At 40.0% G+C, this 15781-nt stretch overlaps 1 protein-coding gene across 1 annotated transcript in view; it reads right to left on the reverse strand.

The window, feature by feature from the left end:
• The window catches only part of F5 (coagulation factor V), an 88116-nt gene that overhangs the window by 65995 nt on the left and 6340 nt on the right, over nt 1-15781 (reverse strand). The window contains exons 2-6 of the mRNA XM_075853907.1: nt 15046-15128; nt 10559-10681; nt 6581-6793; nt 3359-3517; nt 1632-1853 (exon numbers count right to left, since the gene is read on the reverse strand). Coding sequence (XP_075710022.1) covers nt 1632-1853; nt 3359-3517; nt 6581-6793; nt 10559-10681; nt 15046-15128 — 800 coding nt within the window. The remainder of the gene's footprint in view (nt 1-1631; nt 1854-3358; nt 3518-6580; nt 6794-10558; nt 10682-15045; nt 15129-15781) is intronic.

Below are 15781 nucleotides of genomic sequence, written 5' to 3' on the forward strand. Positions count from 1 at the left end.
ACATTGCATGTAATAAAAGTCAATGTGGTTGTGTCGCAACACACAAGTTGCCACGACATGACACTTGCAAGAAATCCAAACTGTCGTGTCACAGTTTCTTGCAGTTCGCAACGTGACCACATTGACTTTCATTACTCGTGGTGTAGGCTATGGGACATAGGTCGCACAGCCAAAGATCGCTATGTCGCAGCCAAAGTCACCATGTAGCCCCAGCCATAGGGTGATGTTACATTTGGTGAATTCGCTGCAGATTTTATCTGCGGATTTACGCAGGTAAAGTCTGCAGTGGATTACAGCACAAGGCAAGTAGATGAGATTTTACAAATCTCATCCACATGCTGCAGACATTTTACACTGCAGATTTTCAAACCTTTGATATGTCGTTAAATTAATACATTGGGGGTCTACTTTTCATAAAATAGTCATTTTGGGGGTGTTAAAGGGGTTTTCCAGTCTCCAAAAATTGATGGCCTATCCTCAGGATAAGCCATCAATATCTGATCGGACGAGATACGACTCCCAGCACCCCCACCGAACAGCTGTATTGTAGGGGTCGCAGAGCGCTGCTTCCCCTTCATTTCCTTTATTACTCACACTATGAATCACTGACACACTTGTAGCCGCAGCTCACAGTATTGCAGTATATACTTGAATGGGAGAAGGCTGCTATACTGTGAACCGTTGCTACAAGTGTGTCGGCGATTCTCAGTGTCAGTAGTAATTGAAATGAAGGGGAAGCAGCGCTCGAACGAGTGCTACGGCCCCTTCAAAATAGCAGATCGGCGGGGGTGCTGGGAGTGAGACCCTGGCCGATCAGATATTGATGGCCTATCCTGAGGAGAAGCCATACATTTTTTGGGTCTGGACAACCCCTTTAAACCCATATGGTTTTGCGTAGTGTACAATGCTGGTTTATAGGCTATTAGTCAGGCAGGTGCTTTAACCTGCCCTTATATCAGTAAGTATGGCCCTTTCCCTACTAAAATATCCTATATTTGGGCTTTAACCACTTCCCGACCAGAAGCTTTGCGCCCCTTCCTGACCAGGCAGGTTAAAAACCAGCATGGTACACTACGTGAAACCACTTGACTGGCACCTTATAGAAGACTTATCTGTGCACAATTATAATATTTGACAAATCTTGAACGATATGTGTGTAAGTGGATGTTCATCAGTATTTTGGACCTATGCGACCTCCCACATATAATATTGTGGCATATATGCATCATGCTGGAAACTGGTGTTGTAACCTTCCTTTTTCTGTAATTTTAAGTAAATTTGATCCCATTTTCTGTGATTTATTTTATTAGTGAAATGAAATGGCTCATAAGAGCAATTATTACGGTAAAAACAATATTAAAAAGATAAAAAAATAAACATGTTAAATAAAAAATCTAGGCATATCTAATTTTATGAACTTGAATAATAATATATCTAGGTATATCTTCAATGGCCAAATGTCTGATATGTCATAATAATGGACAAAATCCATATATATACAGTATATATTCTTACATTGAAATTCCTTTTCTCAATGAAATTTCTCTTGCGTCTTTACCCTATCGTAACAGATTGATACATTTTACCCCAAGAATGTTTTTGATATGTGACTACGTTACAGAAAACCTCACCTTCAAGATGCTTTTCAACAAGGGAAGATATCTTCCATGTGCCAGTCTGTGGCACAGTCATGTTTGCAGTTGTAGATGCCATGCTAGCCACACTTATTATAGAGACTTTATGATGTTTTTGCTCCAGGGAGTGTTCAAAGAAATGAATGGAGAAAAATTCAGGTTTGGAACTCAAACCCAGTATATGCCAACTAATCTTTTCATCAACACAGGCTGTGAATGCTGAAATACAAATACCATTTTCCGACATTTACATGGCACCAACATAGGACACAGTGGAGCAAAGAAAATGTATTCACATATGACACAGTGAAGTAAAGACAATGTATTAAGTTATGTATTCCTTTAAAACCCTCAGGGGGAATTCAGACGCTGCTGAATTGCTGCGGATTTTCATTGAGGATTCTGCACTAGAAACCCAATAAAACCGAGCAATAGAAGCCGAAGTAGGGGTTGCATTTGTAGATGTTAAGGAGCATGTGGCTAGTCACATGATTAATACTTGTTTGGTGAAGGAGGAGAGAGGAAGAGAAAAGGGTGTACCTAATGCCTGTGTGTATATTTGCATGACGTTTCTGTGGCTGGGTGACAAAAGACAATTCTGTGTATCCTACAAAATGGCTGCATATGCTTACAAATACCTAGGATTTGTTAGGAAAACGTCCGTCAGATTTAGGTTGTCATGACTTCTAGTCATGCTTCTGGGTTGCCCTGGTTTGAGTTGCAGAGCCACTCCTATTTCTCATTCTGTACCTATCAGGGCCAAGGGTGGCGTATTTGAATCTGTTCAGCTTTCTCATTGTTGCTTGTGATTTCTTGTGTATTCGTGTGTCTGATCAAGCTTCTGGTTATTCCCTGTATCACCCTGACTGTTTGGACACTTTGAAGTAGAGTTCGGCTTTGTTTTTGAATTTACCCTCTGCTCACTGATTTGGGTTTTTAATATCTCCTGGTTTTGTACTCTGCTTGCTGATTACCCCTCTGGCTTGTTTTTTTTAATGGATATCTAATTTTCCTACTATAGACATACATACATATGAATGAACATGGGAATATCTTAAGGCAAGGTCACTTTGCTGGTTTTAGAGACTCTGACCCACATTTACTTAGACTGGCGTATACCAGTTTTGGTAAAGGAGATAGTTGACGTGATTTGGGCCAAATTTATTAAATGGTGCCGCATCTCTTAATAAATTTGGCACATTTTTCATTGTCTGATAGTTGAGCAGATATCGATTTGCTCCAAACATGTGCGCCATTTCAACTATTCTTTTAATAAATCTGAGCTAAAGCTACATCTTTTTTGGAGACTACGGTCGCTATTCTAGTCACTTTCCAAATTTGGAAATTTGGAGCGTTTACATGGCATAAACTGTTCAGTAAAAGTGGGCCACTGTTCCCTGAGAAAAAGGAAGAAGATACAACCTCCATGATGGCATTCTGATGAGATCAGATTCAGAAACAATGGTCCCAGCTACCGAATGCAACACAATATTTCTAACCACTTTTTTGTATTCAAGTCCTTTCATATATAAGTCTCTCCGTAATTTCAATATTTTCTAATAGGCTGAGCTGTCTGTATTCTAAGAACACATACAATAAAAATGTCAACACAGGGACAACAATTCAGGTCCAATTTGTAAGCAATGAATACGAACACTTAGGTACTAACTTTTCTTCAAGAACAGGCTCCATTAGTTTACAGAGAAAGTTCTAAGAATTCATACCTGGTACAGCTCCCTTCACATATCCATTTACAGTGTACATTAAAGGTCTCTTATTTATTGATGGAAATGTTTGCCAACTTTTACTTTCATCAAACACACCGAACATCAGAACGTAATCTTTGTCGAAGTTCTTTTGTGCTCCGGTATAATTTAGGCTTCCTAAAGATAAGAGGGGAAAGTTTGTTCGAGTCTTATAAGTGTTTTGACTGTTGTAAGTCAATTAAAAATATCCAATTCAGCAATACAATAATATTACATTGCTGGATGCAAAAGGATTCATAACACTAGGCCCAAATATTTTATACTCATACAGAGCGTAATCTGAGTATAGATTTAGATTGTATATCTGTAATCTTAAATGGGTTGTACCATCTGGACAAAGCCTTTCCATATGCCCTTTTCAGATGGGACAAGCCCTTGAAAGTGACCACATTTACAGAACATATACTGGACAATGGACTGGGCATGGACAATGACGGAGATTAATGGTTTCAATCAGGGGGTTTTACACTTGGTGATTACCGGGCAGACCAGTGTTCATAGAACGCTCGTTGCCGACAATTGCATACAGTGCAGCGATCAGTAGATGAACAAGCAAACACTCGATCATCTGCTGATCGTATAGTTTAAAAAAAGTAAAATAATATAGTTGTCGGCATCACATCTCCATGTGTAAACAGGGAGACGCGCTGCCGACATGATAATAACGTATGGGGACGAGCAATCGGAGTAACAACCGTTCCTCCCCCTGTTACCGATCAGATCTAAGTTCATAACTTAGATGTGATCGATAATAGGTGACCTAATGGATTCAGGTCTCCGCACTAGATACAGCAGCTCTGTATACAGGATACAAAGCAGCTGTAGCTCAAAAAGTAAAAATAATTTTCAATAAAAATTAATTAAAACTTGCACCAATCACATTGATGCGTAGTGGCGGCGGAGCTGCACGCTCAATACAAAGTCTATGAGCCCGTACACTGATACATCGGCTTTCCGGAAAAAGCCGAACAGACATGAAGCAGCTGAGCGCTCACACGAGTGCTTCAGCTGCTTTGTTCTAGTGATAGGTGGGGGTCTCCATGCTCGGACCCCCACCAATCCAAACTTCTGACATGTCACTATGACATGCCAGAAGTTTGTCGAACGTTTAGCTACACTTTAAGCTTTTTTTCAATAAAACTTTTTTTATGTCTCTGTTTTTAAATACTTCATTACCGCCTTAGTAATGGCAGTTGTCTGATTGAGAGCGTCCATTACTAAGAAGGGGCTTAGTGTTAGCCAGTAAAAAGGCTAGGACTAACTCCCTATTATTACCCCGGTACCCACCAACACCAGGAGTACCGGGAAGAGCTGGGTACGATCCAGTACCAGACCATCTGAAGTGAAGGGTACTGGGGTGGCCGCAGGCTGGTACAATCAGGCTAGGAAGGGCCAAAAACCATGGCCCTTCCCACCCTGGTGATGCTAGGCTGCTGCTGCTGCTTTATTGTATCTGGCTGATATGAAAAATGGAGGGGATTTCACGTAATTTTTTTCAATTTATTTTTAAAAATGACGTGGGGTTCCCCCTTTTTTTCATAACTAGCCAGATACAATAAAGCAGCTGCAGCCTAGCATCACCAGGGTGGGAAGGGCCACATTTTTTGGCCCTTCCCAGCCTGATAATACCAGCCTGCGGCTGCTCCGCTGCCTGACCGTTGTTTCAGATTGCCAGGTACTGAATCGTACTCGACTCCTCCCAGTATCCCTGGCGGCAGTGGGAACCGGGGTAATAATAGGTTAGTGATACCCTTTTTACTGGCTAATGCTAAGTCCTAGCCTTACTACCTTACTAATTGAACGCTGTCAATCAGACAGCAGCCCTAAGGCCATAATAAAATATAAAAAAAAACAGACATAAGAATTTTTATTTTATTGAAGAAATCAAAACTCCCCCATGCAACCCTCTTTCACAATTTTTTATTTTTTTTTTAAAAAGTAGATAATTGGAGTAGTCCAATGAATCTACGACGTAGTCCAATGAATCTACGACGTAGTCCAAAAAAAAGTTAGCAGTATAAAAATAAATTACATTTGCCACAATAGAAACTAGAGGTCAAGGTCAATGTAACTCTGCTACCTATCAACTGAAAAGTCATCCGCCAGAGGGAAAAATGTTTCCCCATGGCGTAGTACATGAAAGTCTAATTCCCAGGTGAGGCTTTCTTGTACTCCACTAACAAGAAAAAAAAAATTCTCCTGGCGGATGATTTTTCTGTTGACAGCTAGCAGAGTTCTTCCGTAGCGGTGTTAGGGAGGCAAACTCACCAATTGCCCAGTGCCCCCAGAATGGGCCGCTACTCTTGGGCCAGCGCTGTGTTCTTGCCCCCCAGACTAAAATTTGCCAGCCAACCCCTGGCCATTGGCTCCCTGCTCCACCGTTTGCTCTTGTAGGCCACAGCCTGTTTTAGACCTGAGGTCTACAAGAGATCAGGAGCACGCTGATGACGTCAACTGCCCGGCACGATGACGTCACTGCATCATGCCGTCCATGCCGTGCCACTGAACTCAGTTAAAAATCATAAGTCAATTAGGTAATAAAAAGGGGGCATAGAAGATGTGTTAAACTATTTTTAGTGTTAATGCTGCGTTGCTGATCTATGATACTAAAGTAATACAGTAAGAAGAATTATTTAAATCTTTTCTATACAATACATTAAACAGCACTTTAACAAATAAAGAACAAATGTTTTCCTATTTAAAAAAATGTATAAACTGCGTGTCTGTTGTGTAAAGCCAGTAATGAGAAAACTCCGATAGATTGGGGGGGGGGGGGGGGGACGTCTTTTTATAGTTCGCCTCAGGCAGCAGAGGGGCTAGGTTCATCTCTGGCTTTAGACAAAATGTTTTACCAATAGTAGAATACCTGCATTAGAACACGCAGAGGGGAGGATTTGCAAAAAAAAACACAGCAGTAGGTGGCAATCTATTTTATTATTATTAGAATACAGAAAAGTGATTTTACGAGTGCCGTTATACCATAACCACTTTGGACATGAAAATAGCCTTCTAACTGCAGCTATACAATGTGCATTACCTACTGTATATGAATCAATCCATATCATTTAGAATTCCGAATATTGGAAAATGCAGACCTCAATTTCCTAACTAAAGAAATTAAAACCTTGGATCCGAGCTTAAATTTCCTGAGGGAGAATGACATAATATATTCATCTTTACCTTTTTTACATATGAGCAATGCACCAATCAATCCAGAATTCACATCTTGTACTGGGTTTTCCATTGAATAATAACTACTGGTTAAACATTGAGGATCATCTTCTTTAGGTCCCGCGTCCTCTGTAACATCCCATGTATAGGTATAGATTTGACCCGGCATAACAAAATCATCCCTCTTTTCAATGGAAGGCGTACCATCAGCATATTTTGTCCCTACACCAAGAAAATATATTATATTACCCTTTAATGTAAACTATCTCTCATGGAGGCATAAAAAGCAGGATAATTATTCTGCAACGTTACAGAATATTTTTGCTGGATCGCTCTACGCTTAGTCGAGATCTGCCTTCTGGTCTTCACATATATTGCACTCAAGAGCGCATGAAAAGAGGCCTGTCTATACTATGGCAAATTACATAAGAGGCGCAAGATGAATGTGTCCTATTGATATATTGGACAAAGAAAGGAGAAGTGACTATTCCAGATCCGATTTAAAGAAATGTTTGAGTATTTTAGACTATGATCATGCTACCCTGTTTGGGGCCACATATCAAAACTCCCCTAGCCAGACGCTGGGACATTAACTCTTGCGTATTAATTTAGGTCTACGCATTGCATTGCACTGCACACAATACTGTTCCATACGAGTGCTCTATAATGCACTGTATTGCTGCTTCTAGATGAATTTATAGACATGAGTAGAGATCAGGACTGAGGGTTCTGAATTTTTCCCACCCTACTTGTGGGCCCTCTGTTCTGGTCATCAACATTGAGATTATTGGAACCCGAGAAATTTGGTTATCTGAACCCATTGAATAATCATCAATTTAAAATACATTAAATGTGACGCTGATAACCAGGGACCAGATACTGAATGTACCATTGATCACTAAAGTGAGTGGGACCAACACCTATCTTCAGAACAAGGGTCGTCTGACTCCGTGCCGCCTTCACTTGTATGGGCTTTACGGAAACAGCTGTTCCCATAATCAACCATCTCTCCATTGATTCTTCGCCTTGATGCGGCCAGTACTGGGGTCGGGGGACCACTGTACTGGAGATAGGTGCGTATCCCAGAGGGGAGATTCGCATCTATCAGGAATTTATAGAATATCCTATAAATATGCCATAAATGTCTAAGATGGGAATACCCCTTTAAAAGGTCACTATCATTACATTTTATTATATAAATTACTGCCTCCGTTTACACTGATTTAATGTCCTATTGTAATAGGGTTCTTGGCTCAAAAATTAGCCTTTGCTCCCCCTAGTGGCAATTTTGTGCTGCAGAAATGTATGCATTTAACAAATCTGTGCATACATAAAAAAGGTTATCAAAGAAATAGAGCTGATAAACCTGTGGCAATATAGTATGAAAGTCATCTGTGTAAACTGAGGCATTTATTTATCTAATAAAAAAAATAATGCTAGTGACATTTAAAGCCCAAGTTCTTCCAAGGAGGAGGCACCTTAAGGGAAATAGTATTTTTCTTTATTATAAATGCAAGCCCCTCAGGAAAGCCCAGCATGCAGAGTACTGGATTACTGCCGCTGGCAAGTGTCATGACATGTGTGCAGTGAGACATGCAAGGTCCTGACACTAACCAGCAGTGTGGCTGCGGCCTCAATTAAAAAGAAGCCGGAAGCGGGAGAGGTAAGTAAAAAGTGGGGTCTGAATAAATTTCGGGGTTTGGTGTCTGGAGTTTGATTTATTTAGGTGGTCTGGTCTGAGGTGTGATTTAATTTAGGGTTCTGGTTTAGGGTCTGATTCAAATTACGGGTCTGGTCTGGGATCTGATTTAATTTAGGGGCCTGGTCTGGGGATCTGATTTATTTTATGGTTCTGGTTGTGGTCTGATTCAATTTGGGGGTCTGATGTGGGGTCTGAATTCATTTTTGGGGTCTGGGATATGAATTAATTTAGGAGTCTGGTCTGGAGTTTTATTTCATTTACGATCTGTTCTGGCGTCTTATTTAATTTAGGGGTCTTGTTTGGGGTTTGAATTGATTTGGGGGTCTGGTCTGGGGTCTGAATTGATTATGAGGTTTGGTCTGGGTTCTGAATTGATTTTCGGTTCTGGTCTGGGTTCTGAATTAATTTAGGGGTTTAGTGCCTGAATTAATTTTTGGGTCTGAATTTGTTTTGGTCTGGTATTCTGAATTAATTTAGGGGTCTTGTCTGGGGGTAGCCTTTGGTGCTCTGCGTTGCTACTTTCTGGCTGGCGTGATGCAATGATGTCATCACCCCAGCCAGCAAGAGGCTGTTAACTGCCAGCAGGGGGAGGGAAGAGGCTTCGCTAGACTCCAAATGGAAACAAGGATAGGTGAGTATTGTAAACTGGTCACTATTTATTGGGGGCACTCTCTATATTTACATGAGGCACTATTTATGGAACAACTTTATATGGGGCACTAAACATGAAACAACTTTATATGGGGCACTTAGGGGGCATTCTATATAATACAATTTTAGATGTGGCACTATCTGTATTATGGTCGTATTTATTATGAGGCACTATTTGTATGGTGCTAGTCATTCTTGGTCACTGTCCGTATGGCACTATTTACTGTAGGGCAGTTTAAATGGGGCACTATATGTATGGCTTTATTTACTGTAGGGCACTTTTGGTGGCACTAGGTGTATGTGTATTTACTGTGGGGCACTGACTTTTACTTCAGTACAGTATTTGGGGGCATGGAGCAGCAAAGCAGAAACATTATTAGGGGTAACTGCAGAAGGCCACTATTAAAGAGGACAGCAGGATGGAGGGTTTGTGAAGTGGGAGGGGATGTTCTGGGAAAGCATGGAGCAAAAGATGTGATGGTCTAGACCAGATGGAGAAGACTTGGAAAGCAAATTACTCCAATCAGAGAAGACATCACCTGTCAGTCACTGGATTTAATTGTTTCTTCTGCCTTTGACTGTCTGATTTTATAAATGTTTCTAGTCTGCAGTGTGGTAATACAAATGTGTCCTTCCTTATATTTCCTCTTATATCAACATATCCTGAGATGTATATGGTGAGAGACTAGCTTTGAAAAAAACATGAATTTACGATACTCTGTCACGAGATGTCTATGCTGTATGTGTCTGTAGGTGGCCACCCAGTAGTCATGATGTGGATTGCAGTCTGTCAAAGGTTTTACTAGCATGTAGCGATATTGTATTTAATTGGTTTCATGAAAAATTGGAGTCCTTAACCAAATTCAAACAAAGGTAAGGGTGGACACATCTGTACTCTGCAAACTGCCTGTGTGGTATCTGACATCTCAATGATCATTGAATTCAGTCTCAGTATGGTGGGAATATTCACTTACTGTATGGTGGAAATTTTGGTATTCGTTTTTTTTTCAGTAACAGTATAGAGGTATTATTCCTCATTGTATGGTGGTGTTATTTAATCATGGTATTGTGGTATTCAGTTAAAGTATCAAGGTATTATTTAGTAACAGCATGTTGGTATTATTTAGTCAATGTATGGTGGCTTTATCCTGTTACTGTATTGTGGTAATATCTAGTCACGGTATAGTGTATTATCCACTCACGGTATGGTAGTATTATCCAGTGACTGTATGGTGGTATTATCCAGTCACTGTATGGTGGTATTATTTAGTCATGGTATGGTGGTATTATCCAGGTGAAGGTATTTTAGCATTACCCAGTTACAGTATGGAGGTATGATCCAATTACAGCATGGTGTTGTTTTTTAGTTATTGTATGGTGGTATTTAGTTACAGTATGGTGGTGTTAAAAAAGTTATGGTATGATACTGTTACATAACCACGGTATAGTGGTATTATATAGTCACTGTATGGTGGTGTTATTTAGACACTGTATGGGGGTATTATCCAGTTACCGTATGGTGGTATCATTTAGTCACTGTATGGTGGTAATATTATGATGAGCGCATGTAAATGTGATTTTCTTTCGCCAGCACATTTGAGATTATGGTTGAGTGGAACGAACATCTTTGTTACCTTCAGATAATTTTCCGTATGAAATTCCTTGTGGATGAATGGTAAGAGGCTTGCTAGCCATATTCTTAAAATGCACATTCAAAGTATCTCCAACTTCTGCACGTAATGTCGGTCCCAGGATACCTGAAGAAGAACACATTAAACCATTCTGTAACTGAATATTTAAAAAAAAAAATCAGAAATAAACTGTAACACAATTACAATACAATTGTCATGAACAATTTAGTTTCCAAGATTTCCAAAAACCAAAGCTACTAGGAGATTAATAAAAGTACAGCTTTTTTACATGATTCCGCAATGCCATACTCTCAGCGGTGCTGTCACTGTCATCAATAATGCCCTAATTTTATCTTACTGCTTAGAATTACTGCATTGTAAAAATTACACCTATACTAGTAAATACCTTCCCATAGATGTTATAGATATTATAACTTTTTGGGGTGGATGCTGATTTAATATTTTCTTTTACTACGGGAAGTGCATTAACCTAGAAATCAGCATCTATATTCGCCTGAACTTAAATTTGTAACTTTACCTTATAATAACTATCAGTATATAATAGAGAATTGCTTAAGCAGCAATGTCCTGATGTTATTATTTGTATTGCTCCCTCCATCAGTAGGACAAATCTGATAACAGCAAGCAGGGCTATAGATAATTTCAAGTTCTTGTGGTTGCCCTGCATATCAGTAATAATTTTGTAATATAAACTGCCCTGTATGTAATTAAGTTACTCCTGATACAAAAGTGAGTAATAAAGATAATTACAGTATATTATGGAATTGGTATTTAACCAATTATCCAACCGATCCTGGCTGATTTACCAAATGCAGCCTAACAAGCCGTAGCTCACTGAGTTGACTGTTATTATGCAGGCAGGACGAATACTATTTCCTTTAATATTAGTCTTGTTTGGTCACAAGGACAATAGCATTGTACACATATCTGCATGTTAATACCATTGACCTGAATAGAATTTCCCAGCTGTCCAAACATCAAATCATAAGCCCTTGTTTCAATATTACACGTTCCTCACTTACTTACTTCAGCACATAACATATAAAAGCCCATAATTAAAGGATGCCTATTAGCTTCTGTATCTAAGGCCATCGCCGGGAGAAAGTACAGCAGCAGGGGGTGCAGAGCAGGAATGATCCCAGGATTTGAGCAGCAAGAAATGCAATTTTAAGAAGATTATGTGTTGGCTGCAAATAGCAGAAAACAACCTTTAGCAAAGTAACAGTAAAGTGTCTACAAGAGAAAAAAGTATTCCAAATGTTTCTCCCATAGCGGATGTAAAAATCAAACAAATATTTTATAATTCCACAAAAATCAATATTTTTTAATTTGTGAAATTGCTACTGCTTTAATAAGTAAGAGCGACATCAATGTAACATAAGTTCATGGTAATGAGTTATTGAGAATTTAGAAAGTCTGATCACAGCTGGTCTGTAGGTAATATGCGCATTCAGAATTCAAATCTGAAGCACCATTTTGTGGCGAGCCATAATAGGTCTTCCATATAGGTGCATGGGGCCTTATTGCGTACAAATCCGACAGAAAGAAAAATCATGGCGTGTTCTATCGGACTACGTCTTAGGCTGGATTCACACGAGCGTGGCGTTTTTGCGCATGCAAAAACGTGGCGTTTTGCGTGCGCAAAAGCCACTTAACAGCTCCGTGTGGCAGCAGCATATGATGCGCGGCTGCGTGCTTTTCGCGCAGCCGCCATTATTATGACACTCCATTTGGATGTTTGTAAACAGAAAAGCACGTGGTGCTTTTCTGTTTACATTCTTCCTTTTGACAGCTGTTGCGCGAATCACGCAGTTCGCACGGAAGTGCTTCTGTGCGGCATGCGTGGTTTTCACGCACCCATTGACTTCAATGGGTGCGTGATTCGCGCAAAACACCGAAAGAACGGACATGTCGTGACTTTTTTTCAGCGGACTCACGCTGAGTAAAAATCACGCACATGTCCGCACGGCCCCATAGACTAATATAGGTCCGTGCGACACGCGTGAAAATCACGCGTGTTGCACGGACGTAATTCCCGTTCGTCTGAATAAAGCCTTACAGAGATATTCTTTCCTAGTCGCATTACTTCTGTTACGGTGGCCCACCGAAGCCCTGGACTTACCATTGGTGCAACCTATGCAGCTGCACAGGGCCCCATTAGGTAAGAGGGCCCACTGTTACTTAAAGCAGCCTACTTCTGTCTGTTAGATTGCATGTAAATGCCTGAGATGATTCATTTTACGACAAACAACTTCTCATGGACAGTTAGAGAGACATGAGGGGTTGATCTATAATGAGAGCAAGGGGCCCATATACTGTTCTTGCACAGGGGCCCTCAGCTGTCTGTGTCTGTCCCTGGGTATGATTGCGCAAGTGAAATATACGTATGAACAGCCATTCTCACACCTACCATTTATGAGAGGGGAGGCTGATTAATATCATCATTGCACACAGATATAGCTTCTATAAGTGTTCTAGTCACATAGTTACTTGTAGTGCACCACGCTGGCTAGCAGACTATTGGTCAGGCCTGTACTATTAGATCAGGCGGGCTGCCCAGCACCTTCTAAGTGTACCACACAAATTACTGACACCCCATTCTCCCCCAACATCACAAAGTCAGACTGAATCCTGCAAAAATGATAAGCAGGTATGGGTTGATATTTTGGCAAAAATACGCAAGCTCGCAATCCCTTTTAAAGGGCAATTATTGTCTTTTTCGAGTCCCTACAATAACATTACAAATGTTAGGTATCAGTGTATGTTCACACGGCTTAGCAAAACACGTCTGAAATTATGGAGCTGTTTTCAGGCGAAAACAGCTCCTGATTTTCAGACGTTTTTGTAACTACTCGCGTTTTTCGCGCCGTATTTTACGGACGTTTTTGGAGCTGTTTTTCAATGGAGTCAATGAAAAACGGCTCTAAAACCGTCCCAAGAAGTGACATGCACTTCTTTGACGCGGGCGTCTTTTTACGCGCCGTCTTTTGACAGCGACGCGTAAAATGAAACCTTGTGGGAACAGAACATTGTAATTCCCATTGCAAGCAATGGGCAGATGTTTGTAGGCGTAATGGAGCTGTTTTTTTCAGGCGTAATTCGAGGCATATAACGCCCGAATTACGTCTGAAAACAGTGCGTGTGAACATACCCTCACCCTTAAGAAAGTGACGGTGAAACGCGTGTCGGCTGGGTGTGGTCATCAGTTTGGTCTGTATTAACTACTTTATAATCTGCGGCATCTAGATATTCTTCTCTACCTATCTTTATTCATATACTCCTAGAGGAGAATGTTTATTTCCATATACTGTTTTAATATTGAATCCATATGCATACATGGTTTTAACATGACTAGCACATATCCACTTTAACTGATTGTATATGTTTTTGTTACGTTACACAGCCAGTCCCTTTCTCTGCTTTTGTGTATGTGATGCTCTGCTGTTTAATATGTTTTAAGACTTTCATGATGAATTAATAAAAGATTGTTATTTTGCTACATTTTGGATAGTTCATAGCCTCATATCTGTTGATCTGCGGGAGAACTTTGGCAATGAATCTCCTTAGTCTTATGAAGCCCGTACCAGGCTCTGCTTCATGCATCCAAAAGAATTAATAACAGACAAATTCTGTGTTATCAGCACAATCACTGTATCTGAACATATTCATTTCTGAATGTTACACTACCTCAAAAAATGTTAAAACATTTCTTTGTCCACCCTAATAAGGTGCAACAGACATTGCTGATTTGACCCGGAAATGCGATTAACAAGCATTTCTTTCTCCTATACTGTCCTTTTCTATTTGGCTGTTTCTTTGCAAAAATGTATTAGGGTATGTTCACACAGGGCGGATATGCTGCGTAAAAGTACATCCGCCCTGGACTCCGCAGAGAATTCCAGCTGAAAAACTGCACCAAATTCTGGTGCAGTTTTTCGGCCGGAATGTCCGCTGCGGAAAACAGCAGGTTAGAAAAAAAAAAAAGCTTAAAGAGGCTCTGTCACCAGATTTTGCAACCCCTATCTGCTATTGCAGCAGATAGGCGCTGCAATGTAGATTACAGTAACGTTTTTTTTTTTATAAAACGAGCATTTTTAGCCAAGTTATGACCATTTTTATATTTATGTAAATGAGGCTTTCTAAAGTACAACTGGGCGTGTTCTAAAGTTAAAGTACAACTGGGCGTGTATTATGTGTGTTACATCTGGGCGTTTTTACTATTTCAATCTGTCCATATTGTTTTTTATGAGATAAGCGGCACCAGAGGATTCTGGCATCCACTTTGTGACCTTTCTTTTTTGTAATAACAGGCATATTTAGACAACACGACCAAACAGCTGATAGCTATTGGTCGAACGATCGTTTGGCGAACACTTATCACGTTTCTATGGCAAGGAAATCTCAATGAGGATGTAATTAATATACAATTTATGCATGTATGTCATTGATCTCATTGTGGAGACTCTTACCAGACAGCTTGGATGCAGGCTTTGCTTTATGAAAACCTTCTTCATACTCCCTGAAAATTATTTTCTTAAAGACAAATTCAGACCTGTGTAATAAAAAGGAAGTGCATTTTACTTTGAAACATGAACATGGAAAAACACAACATTCATGAATATCTGTGAAAAACAACTATATGTGTGTAACATACTAAGTATACTGGGTCAATGCTTTTGCTTTAAATGGGGATATGTAACAAGACATTAGATGATTAGATGCCCTAGTTATATGGTGCCCATTAATCCTACTGCACCCGCTGTACAGCCCACAGGCAAATCAATCAAGTGCATGTTGTATGCTAATCAGAGTGTCTTCTTTCGGTTGGTTGGCCAATAGTGATCACATGTCTAGTATGCGAACACTTCTACGTAAAGAGTGTTGGTATGGCAGCCTTGCCATCCCTCTCAGTCAATCGGAACACACTGCTATGCATACACATGGGCTATTCAGCATTTATGGTCATCCTTTACATAGAACACCATATGGATGCCCTAGTTTAAAGAGTAATGTCCTGGAACAAATCATTTATACCCCTTAAAGACTATCGACACCTTTGTAGGCTTTATTCTTTTCTTTTTTTATTAAATGTATGTTTTAGGTATTTTTAAACGTTTTTGTAATTTTACTTATTAAAAATGTTCAATTGTTTTTCAGATGCAGCTTCTATGTACCCTTTATACATAGAAGCTGCATCATTCGCTG

This window comes from Rhinoderma darwinii, chromosome 2, assembly GCF_050947455.1.
Source record: "Rhinoderma darwinii isolate aRhiDar2 chromosome 2, aRhiDar2.hap1, whole genome shotgun sequence".
NCBI classification, from domain to species: Eukaryota; Metazoa; Chordata; class Amphibia; order Anura; family Rhinodermatidae; genus Rhinoderma; species Rhinoderma darwinii.